The sequence below is a fragment of the Olea europaea genome, chromosome 21 (genome assembly GCF_002742605.1).
Source record: "Olea europaea var. sylvestris chromosome 21, O_europaea_v1, whole genome shotgun sequence".
In the NCBI taxonomy this organism is placed as follows: domain Eukaryota; kingdom Viridiplantae; phylum Streptophyta; class Magnoliopsida; order Lamiales; family Oleaceae; genus Olea; species Olea europaea.
Genome location: NC_036257.1, coordinates 12,346,817 through 12,358,246, shown reverse-complemented (window position 1 = coordinate 12,358,246; position 11,430 = coordinate 12,346,817). Strand labels below are relative to the sequence as shown.

The following is an 11,430-nucleotide window of genomic DNA, read 5'->3' as shown; positions in this document are numbered from 1 at the left end:
ATTATTTCAGGGTTTCTTTTAGCACCATATTATAATACTATTTTCCACAAGAGCATTTCAAATGGAACTCCTCTGCGATATTATTCCACTCTGAAAAAGTTTGTGCTGATTCTAGTGACATGCAGTATAACATGATTTTTGTAGAAAAAATATTGTAAAATAGAAATAGAACGACTCTTAATTAGATAGACATAACTCTGAATAAAACATCATTCTAAAAGATATAATCATTGCAAAAAATCTCATAACCTAAGATTTCACGTCATGAAATGAATCGAGGAGCTAAAGACATTTCCAATATCGATACTGAGCATTTGATGTAGAATTCATTCACTCCACATATTACGAATGTCCTAATATTTAGTTTGCCGCACATAATTGCTAGACATGACAACTCCACCAATACAAAATTCTATTCAAAGATACTTAGAAACAGTATAAATACATCTTTTTCTTGCTGGGTTCTGTTCACCATCCATCAAGATACTCTTGTTAATTAATTGGCGAATCAATTAAAGATTCGACAAAGCACCTTTCCCTATATAGTACTCACAAAAGACTCGACTGCATACCTCAAAATTTCTGAAACTTGTCTTCTCACTTGCTCTGTTTCAGTATGAGCAGTCTTCAATGGTGTTATTCTCATAAGATCATAATCTTGACATCCCTTCTTCTTGTTTCACTTCCCGCGGTGGTTACCGGAGAGTGCACTTGCAATGATGAATCCGAGCACCGGAATAAAACCGAGGCCCTTAAGTACAAACTGAGCGCCATAGCTGCTGTTCTTGTTTCTGGTGGCATTGGTGTGAGTCTCCCACTTCTTGGCAGAAAAATCGAGGCTTTACGCCCCGAGAATGATATATTCTTCATGATCAAAGCATTTGCAGCTGGTGTGATTTTAGCAACCGGGTTCATTCACATCCTTCCGGAAGCATTCGAGACTTTGACATCTCCTTGCCTTAGCCACAATCCATGGGGGAAATTTCCCTTCGCGGGATTTGTCGCAATGGTGGCTTCGATTGGGACGCTCACGGTGGACACAATTGCAACCAGTTTCTACAAAAAATTGCACTTCAACAAGATTAAACAGGTGAACGTGGACGAAGAGGCTAGTGACGAACACGCTGGACATGTACATGTACACACTCACGCCACACACGGTCATGCTCATGGGGCTGCAATTTCGAATAGTGAGACTGGCTTTCTTGATCTTGTCCGGCAGCGCATAATATCACAAGTAAGTTCTAGATTAACTGTTTAAACTTTTAGATGAGGCGATTGAGAATAGTCGTGATTGTTTGGTGTAGGTTTTGGAATTGGGAATTTTGGTGCACTCAGTGGTAATAGGAATTTCACTGGGGGCTTCAGATAGCCCTGATACAGTAAAGACTCTATTGGCAGCCCTATCATTTCATCAGTTCTTTGAGGGTATGGGACTTGGTGGCTGCATCTCACAGGTAATTTATCCTAAATTTAGGAATCAACGAAGTCGCAAATGTTGTCATAATGTTTTCATCATTCTATTTTATGGTTCATTTTCATGCTGTCATAATCTTTCCATCATTTCGAATGGTAGCAAGAAAGTTATTCCGAGTCCCCCCACCTTTTCTTTAAGCTCATTTCTCTTTTCTTGGCATGATTAGGCCAAATTCAAGTCTCTAACGACGGCAGTTATGACGCTCTTTTTCTCCTTCACTACCCCAGTTGGAATCGCGATTGGAATTGGAATATCGAATGTGTACAAAGAAAATAGCCCGACTGCTCTTATTGTTGAAGGGATTTTGAATTCGGCTTCGTCCGGGATACTGATTTACATGGCACTTGTTGATCTGCTAGCAGCAGATTTCATGAATCATAGGATGCAGAGCAGCGTTAGACTTCAGTTGGGAGCACATATTTCACTTCTACTAGGTGCTGGATGTATGTCTTTTCTGGCCAAATGGGCATAATTTCCCTGTCCCTTTTATGTCCCATTTTCCTCTATCTTATGGTTTTCTCATGGAAAGTTCCTGTACGGCTGTACCCACTAATAACAAGGCTAGTTTTATGTTTAATATTAATTTTTAGTGTTAAAAATAGCAAGTATAAAACTAAGAATAATGCTATTTGCAGTTGTTCATTGCGGCAGTCGTCCTACGTGGCATACACATGACAGATGGTTATTTGATGCTTTAATGAATAAAAAAATACCACATTAATACATCAAATATCACCTGCCATGTGTATGCCACGTAGGACGACTATTGCAGGGAACGACTACGAATAGCATTACTCTAAAATTAATCAGCATAAGCACAATGGGAAGGAACAAAAAGAAACATTTGGTGTTGAACTTATAAATATGAAAACTTAAGTCTAGTTTGATTTGCATTTCAGTTTCAGTTTCAATTTTGAATTTTGAATTCATTTTTCAATTTTCTATTAAGTTTATATTTTAAAATGAATAATGTTATCTAACACAAGTGGTATTAGAGTGTGTGATATTTTGTGATAAGTTCAATTAAAAGTAAAATTACGCGATTCATTTAATGATACTTATTACCACCTAAACTGATATTATAACACTACTAGTGCTAAATATCATTACTCTTTTAAGATTGCAAAAAAAGTGTGTTTGTTTTGGAATTTTTAGAAATTATTTTATGATATTTTATTCAATAAATTTGATTATTCCGTAAAACAAATCAATTTTATGCTAACATATTATCAGGTAATTTATACATTTTAAAGTTAATGAATCTTACAATATATCATTTTTTGTTACAAAAATAAAATACAAATAAATAATAAATTAACTTGAAAAGAATAGGAAATTAAAAATAAAATTTTCTCAGGTTTTAAGTGTTTCATTTAAAATACTAAAAACATCAAAAAATATATTTAGATTTTTATATTATAAACTTAATCTTGTTTTTAAAAATACATTTTCAAAAATATCAAACCAAACAAAAATAATTTTTGGTGTTTTACAAAATTGAAAATTGAAAACAACAAACTAACCCCCCCCCCCCCAAGTATCTCGTTTTTTCTAACTTAAACTGTTTTGTAGTTGTATCAATATAGTAACTAAGCATCGAAACATCTCGATCTTGCATTCGAGTCATATGGATTTACAATTTTAAGAAAATTCACATATTGACAAATGACAATATTGTAAATGTAAATAAATTTTGTAATTATTTACAATGATTTAGCTTTAAGAGTAGGTTGTGTGTTCTTTGGTGCACAACTGCAGCCTTTCACTAGAAATTAAAGAATATACCTAGATATCTTTTTCTTTTCTACTTATTAAATAATGAATTTAAACTGACCAAGAATATAAATCAATGGGCATAATGAAAGTATTTCCGTGTTCGATGCAGGTTCAAGATATAGTGCGAGTTGACAATTTTTTATTACACTTTCAAAATACCTCAAACGAAGATTTTCTCTACTATTTATATTTTCACTTTATACCACACTGAAGTATAAATAAGGTCAATGGAACAAACAATGGAACTTTAAGACAATTTTTGTGTGTAAGTTCACTTGTATATAACATACAAAGTGCTCTCTATATCGAATAATAAGATCACTTATGATGAGGGTCTCCCACTTGAGTTCTTAGTCCCGATCCATGTTATTCAATTATAATGTAAATTGGCTCCATAAGTGTTTGTGTTTACATGAACAAGCTATGCAATCAGCTTGTACGGATATTTGAAATCTGTATTTATTTGGAGTGCCCTTATTGCATGATGTGGTCATCGTATCTTGAGAGACGAATGTTGAAAAATCGTTAACATCCGTGCAGAACATTATTGTTTTAAGGAAAAAGAGTCGAATTCTTGCCTCAACCAAATTCATATTCATGCATTTCTCGCTTCTACTTTATGTATTTGATTTTGGTAAATCAAAATTCTGTTTGATTTTATGTACATAAAAGTTATGTTATTTGAATATGCAGGTCTATATTTCCAACAAGTTTTGTGTAAAAACTATACTTGTAACGGAATGAAGCCTAAGTGTTTGATTTGGTTAAAAATTATATTTTTAATAGATTTTGATAAAAGTTGATGAAATGTGTAATTTAAAAGTTCATAAAATTTGTGAATTCCATAAAATGAGTTTTAAAAATTGAGGCCAAATACATGGCTAAATCTTGTACTAGCGAATTTAACAATAGATTATTTAGGTTTTTGTTATTTGCAACTTAACTTGCTGATGAAAGAGTACATGATGGAGCAAACAAAACTTTAAAATTTCACTCTTGAGTCTGTTAAAGTAAATTGGCCGCACTAGACATTATTAAAGATGAAAAAGAAGCTAAAAGTTTGACCATTACATGATCTTCTTGCTAATAGTGCATCCCAAGCATGTTGTGAGTGCATGTTCTTTACACAGTATTGAAAAAGATTAAATAGTACAATGAATATTCTTATTTTTCTCAATACATTCAATACTATCTAATCCTGCCTGTATCGAACATTCTATAAGTGGAGAAGAGAACAATCTGTGCGTTTTAAACTATTAAAGAAAAGCACATAATTATGCATTAAGATATTACACAACTACAAGAAAAAAATTCATTGATGATCCTTTGAATCAAAAGCAACAATTCAATTTTCACCACCACAACAGATAAATTTAGGCTTCCAAAGTTAAACCTATGAATAAGAATAACAAAGACTTTCTATCTACCACTACTTTTTGGCATGAGAAAGTAGTGACTTGCGGCTTCTTGGGTCCGTTTTTGTACACAAATCTGTGTCCGATGTAACTGCAGCCAGGAAAACTTTGGAAGAATTGTAGCAGGGTCCCTAGCATATTAATTTATTTTAAACTATACTCGACTTTTATTTTGCACCTATAATCTCAAATATTTTACCTCGATTGCACTAGAGGATGTATGGATGAAATTCGTCCGTTCCTCCATTAGTAGACCAAAAGTCAAATTATGACCAATTTTAAATGTTATAAAATGATAAATTAACATTTCTATAATAAAATAACTAATGGAAAAAAATATTCATCTTCTTCAAAACCTCCACCCACATCCATTCGAAAAATAGAAAATCAGAAAATTCAGTTATTGCAAACCACTGCCCACACGATGTGGCACCATCCATCGTCACCACCGTACCCAAATCTTAAACAACAACACAAACAAGCTCACTAAATTTGAAAATCACAATCTCAAACAACAAAACAAACTAACTCATCCAATTTAAAAACGACAATCTCAAACATAATCTATGTCAAAAGTTAGAACTCACAACTTGTAAATTTTCTACAAAGAAGAGATGGAGGAATTTCGTCCATATGTGCTCCAACTGCTATTTAGATTAAAGAGTTGGGAGGGTGGGTGAAAAATGAAAAAATTGGGTATAGTCTGCAATGAATTAAAAGATCTGGAACTCCAGCTACAATTTTCCTACAATATAAAAAGGTGAATGAGGAGGCACCGTTGAAAGTAACAGTGAGTTAATCCATTTTGTCTCACTGTAACTTTTTTAATTTTATTTTTTTTAAGTGGGGGGAGCAAAACGACGTCGTTTGCGTTACTTGATATATATTTTATTATACAGTAAGAAAATACTGCTACACGCAATTTCCATTTCTCCTACCACTCCGTGCTCAACCACTTTTATATAGATATATATAGTAGGGATATAAGAAAAAAATCACTTTTATATAAAAAAAAATTAAAAAATAAAGATAATATAAGACAGAAAATATTTTACAAAAAGTTACTTGTAAATAAAAAATTTGAAAAGAAAAGAATTAAAAAGAATTTTAAATTAAAAAAATATATATTTATAACTTAAAACTGCACAAGAAAAAAAAATTAATAATAATCTAAGTCTCCGTGCATGGAGAGCCAAAAAACAAAAAACAAAAAACAAAAAGAAAAAAAAAACAAAAACAATCTAAGTTCGTGTCTCTGTGCATGGAGTCTCCATGCACGGAGACATCATATATAATTTTTTTTTTTTTTACATTATAAAAAAAAAATTTCAGTTTAAAATTTCTTTTAACTCTTTTCTCTTCATAATAAAACTTAATTTTCAATTTTAACTAAATAATATTTATATATTCTTTATTTAATTTTCGTAACTTTCTTTTATTTTGTTTTTATTGTATTTTTTTGAATAAATATTTTTTTTCAATTTAAAATTCTTCTTAATTCTTTTCGTTTAAAACACAATTTTTTTTACCTTTAACCCTAATTTCACTCTTACTCTACGTTGCTACGATACTGATTTCTCTTGGCCTTTAACCTTAATTTCAATCTCCCTATCTCGATTGTTCCAAAAATACCCAACAACTTCACGCACAATCGATTACATGTATACCCAATTTTTAAACCTTCAATTCTTCTGCTAAATCTTTATTTATTTATTTATTTTTTTGTGAGATTTAACAAATCGCTCCCAAAATACCGTGAAATCTCAGAAGAAATTGGAGTTTATGTATGTTCTTTTGTATTTTTTGTTGTGAATATTTCAGCTTTTTTTTTTTTGAGAATTTAACAAATTGTTGCCAAAATACCACAAAATTTCGCCAGAAGTTGGGTTGTGGGACCTCAAATTTGCTCATTTAAAATTTTTATTTTTTATTCTTTTTGTTTCATCGTGTTTGTGTAAAGGAGAATGTAAAGTTAATGTAGAAAGTAACAGTGATTTAATCCATTTTCTCACTGTTTTTTTTAAGTGGGGGAACAAAACGACGTCATTTGCCTTGCTTGATATATATTTTACTATACTGCAACTAGCGATTTTCATTCCTCCCACCACTCCGTGCTCAACCACTCTTATATATATATATATATATATATATATATATATATATATAGTAGGGATATAAGAAAAAAAATTATTTTATATTAAAAAAATAAAGATAATATAAGACAGAAAAATATTTTACAAAAAGTTACTTATAAGTAAAAAATTTGAAAAGAAAGAATTAAAAAGAATTTTAAATTGGAAAAAAAAATTTATTTATAACGTAAAACTACATAGCAAAAAAAAATAAAAATAAAAATCTCAAATCTAAGTCTCTGTGCACGGAGGCATTGTCTATTCACGGAGACAGTGCATGTAGACATTATATATAATTTTTTTTATATTATAAAATTAATTTTTTTTTCAATTTAAAACTCCTTTTAACTCTTTTCTCTTCATAATAAAACTTAATTTTTTCAATTTTAACTAAGTAATATTTATATATTCTTTATTTAATTTTTGTAACTTTCTTTTATTTTGTTTTTATTATATTTTTTTGAATAAATATTTTTTCTGATTTAAAATTATTCTTAATTTTTTTCGATTAAAACGTAATTTTTTTTTTTTTTGCATTTAACCCTAATTTCACTCTTACTCTGCGTTGATATGATACTGATTTCTCTCGGGTTTTAACCTTAAATTCAGTCTCCATCTCTCGATTGTTCCAAAAATTCCCAACAACTTCACGTACAATTGAGACGATTACCTGTATACCCAATCTTTAAACCTTCAATTTCTTCTGCTGTATATTTTACTGCTAAATCTTGATTTTTGTTTTTTTGTGAGATTTAACAAATCGCTCTCAAAATACCATAAAATTTTAGAAGAAATTAGAGTTTAGGTATATTCTTTTTTTTTTTTGTATATTTAATACACTATATGTGGTGCTGGTGCATGATTTTTGTTGTCTTTTAGGGGGTGTGATAATAGGTAGGTTATGTGAAAATATTACAACTACAGTGCCAATGGAGTGGCCTTCCACTTTGCCCTTTCTTTATCCTCTACCTCTTAATAGGTGGGTCATTTTTGTCTTTTGGAATAATTTGTTTTAGCTATAGATTATTTTTAATTTGAGGTTCTAATCTTTTAAGAATTAAAAAAATTAAATGATTTAACAAATTAAAGAATAAAAAAAAAGAATGGCAGGTAAAAATAAAATAAAAACGAAAAAAGGTTATTATAAAGTTTTTTTTTAGTTAAATTGAAATAATTATAATTAAAAATAAATATTATTTAAATAAAATTGAATAAATTACGTTGTATCATAAAACGAAAAGAATTTTAAATTGAATAAAAAATTATTTACTTATAATATGAAGAAAAAAGAAATTTCAAAACAATTTTCAAAAGTATATAAGAAAAAAAAGTTACAAAAATTAAATAAAGAATATATAAATATTATTTAATTAAAATTGAAAAATTAAGTTTAATCATAAAGAAAAAAGAATTAAAAATAGTTTTAAATTGAAAAAAATTATTTATATTATGAAAAAAAATTTAAAAAATAAATAAGGAAATTTTTTTTCTCATCAATCCATGAAGAGAAACAAAGAGAATCTCTCCTTTCGAGAGTTTGAATTCTCTCATTTGAAAGGGAAGCGAATTCTGTTTAATTTTTTTTTTGTTATGATAAAATTTAATTTTTTAAATTTTAATTAAATAATATTTATGTATTCTCTATTTAATTCTCATAACATTTTTTAGAATTTATTTTATTTTTATTATATTTTTTAAAAAAATTACTTCATATTATAAATAATTTATTTTTCGATTTAAAATTCTTTTCATTTTATCATTTTTTTAAATTTTAATTAAATAAATTTTATTTTTAATTATTTCAATTTAATTTTAAACTTTATAATAACTTTTTTTTCTTGCAATTTTTTTTCTTCTGTAATTTTGTAAATCATTTAATTTTTTTATAATATGAAGAAAAAAGAATTTAATCATAGAACAAAAAGAATTTTAAATCGAACAAAAAATTATTTATAATATGAAGAATTTTTTTTTAAAACAATCTTCAAAAAATATTTAATAAAAAAAAAAAATTAGACAAATTAATGTTGTTAAAATTAAATAAAAAACATATAAATATTATTTAATTAAAATTGAAAAAAATTAAATTTTTTCATAGAGAAAAAAGAATTAAAAAGGATTTTAAATTGAAAAAAAATATTTATAATATGAACAAAAGAAATAATAAATAAATAAATGAGGAAAAATAAAAGCGAAAAAGAAATCTCCATGCATCTTGCGATAAGCTAATGAACCAAACAATTGGACTTTACCAAATACTTCCAATCTTCAACAAATTTTGAAAAATCTAAAATTTTGATGCTAATATCTTTAATTTGTTAAATCATTTAGTTTTTTTATAATATGAAGAAAAAAGAATTTAAATCATAGAATGAAAAGAATTTTAAATCTAACAAAAAATTATTTATAATATGAAGAATTTTTTTTAAACAATTTTCAAAAAATATACAATAAAAACAAAACAAATAAAACAAAAGAATGTTGCGAAAATTAAATAAAGAACACATAAATATTTTTTAATTAAAATTGAAAAAATTAAGTTTTTTCATAAAGAAAAATGAATTAAAAAGTATTTTAAATCGAAAAAAATATTTATAATATGAACAAAACAAATAAAAAATAAATAAAAATGAGGAAAAAATAAAAGAACAAAAAAGAAATCTCCATGCATCCTACAATAATATAATGAACCAAACGATTAGACTTCACCAAATACTTCAAATCTTCAACCTGTTTTGAAAAATTTACAATTTTGACGCTAATAAAAATACAATAAATACAAAACTCGTGTAACGCACGTGTCAAAGACTAGTTATAGTAAAAGATTAATAGATTTATACTTGGCCAACTTATTCCAATTAAGCGGATAATCTGCAAATGGTTTGAACTTAGGGTGTGTTTAATGAAACCAATTCTAAGAATTATTGTAAAAAAAAATATTTCTCTTTCATTGATAATTTTCATATAAAATAAAGTCAAACGAACACTAAAAAATAGATGATTTTCTTGAATTATTTATTATTATTATTATTATTATTATTTTGCTTTTTGGCGATGGAAACCAATGTCATCCTCAATACCAGTAAATTCCATCATTTTAATTGACAATTTTTATGTAAAATAAAGTCAAATGAATATCAAAAAATACTTTTATTTCAACATTTTTCATGTGAAAAATTATACCAATTAAACACAATAATTTACAATTCCCAGGAAAACAATTTCAGGCAATTCAATTTCTTGGAATTCATTTTCCACCCAATTCAATTCCATCTTTACAATCAAACGGACCCTTAGTGAAAATTACATCATACCCTACTTTGAAAATTCAGAATTCTAAAATCATTATATATATATAAACCCTAAAAACCCAAAAAACAAATCATAACCCACTCCTCTCTCTCCCTCTCGACAGCTCCAATAACAAAATGTGGAAGAATGGTGGCTTCGGCTCTGTGCTCATCGTGCGACGCCTCATGCACCAGACACATAACGGGTCCAAATAAGACGTGGAGGTCGTGATAGCCGTGAATGATGGGGTTTTGGCTAGATCTGGTTGCGTGGTATTTGTGGGTGGTGGTCGTGGTCGCAATGAATGATGGGGGTTTTGGTCGGATCTGGGGGGTTGCGATGGTCGTGGCCAGAGTCGGACCTGATGGGAGGCCCAAGAGGCCTTCGCCTCAGGCCCAGAATTTTAGGGGGTCCATTTTTTACTTTTTTACCCTTTTTTTAAAGCCATCATGTCCATGTGTTCAAAAGAAACGAATAAATACTTTAATGAAAAGAGAAGGAAGGAACATCAAAAAATTTATTTATTGTTTTATTGTTGATTTAAGTTAACAAGTTTAATTCCGTAAACTTCTAAATTTTTATTTTATTTTTTTAAAAAAGGGATTGTTAGCTACGACTTAGGGCATAGGGCCCGAATTCCGAAGTTCACCTCAGGCCCCGCGAAGCACAGGTACGGCCTTGGTCGTGGCCGTGAATGATGGGGTTTTCGCTTGATCTGGTGGCTCCGCAAATGGTAAGATGGGGTTGGAGGTAGCAGTTCGATGGTGATGGTGTGCTATTGTAATGCTGTGAGTGTGGCAATGGTGTGGTGGTTGAATAAATTTTGTGATGCTGTGGGTGTGGCGATGGTGCGGTGAGTTCTGTGATGCTGTGGCCTTGTGAGTGTGGCAATGGTGGTTGTGGCGCGCGGCTATTTTTTTGGTGGCGTTGAGCCTAATGACAGTGGTGAGGTGGTGGTTTACAAGCAATTTGGTTGACTATGACTATTAAATTGGTTAATTAGTGAATTGTGATAAAAAAAAAAAAAAAACTAATATGTGACCTCAAATTTTGTTAATTTGTGACAATAATTTGATATTTTTTGACTGTATAATAAATTATGACTTGAAGAATTTGTGATTTGTGATTAATTAATAAATTGTGACTTAATTTTTTTTATTTGTGAACGATAAACAAATTATGATCTATGAAATTTTTTATTTGTGACCGTTAAATAATTTGTGATCTATAAATTTTTTGATTCGTGATGGAAAAATAATATATGATTAATTAAATTGTTAATTTGTGACCAAACTGTATAAATTTATGACCTTAATATATTTAATTAATAAAATATATA

The 11,430-nt window shown here is 28.8% G+C and overlaps 1 protein-coding gene across 1 annotated transcript; it reads left to right on the top strand.

The window, feature by feature from the left end:
• Positions 1–348: 348 nt before the first annotated feature.
• LOC111370701 (zinc transporter 1-like) lies at positions 349–2,060 on the top strand. Its single transcript, XM_022992539.1, has 3 exons — positions 349–1,237; positions 1,308–1,457; positions 1,644–2,060. The coding sequence occupies exons 1-3, from the start codon at positions 617–619 to the stop codon at positions 1,947–1,949; spliced, it is 1,077 nt and encodes a 358-aa protein (XP_022848307.1). The 5' UTR covers positions 349–616; the 3' UTR covers positions 1,950–2,060.
• Positions 2,061–11,430: the final 9,370 nt, after the last annotated feature.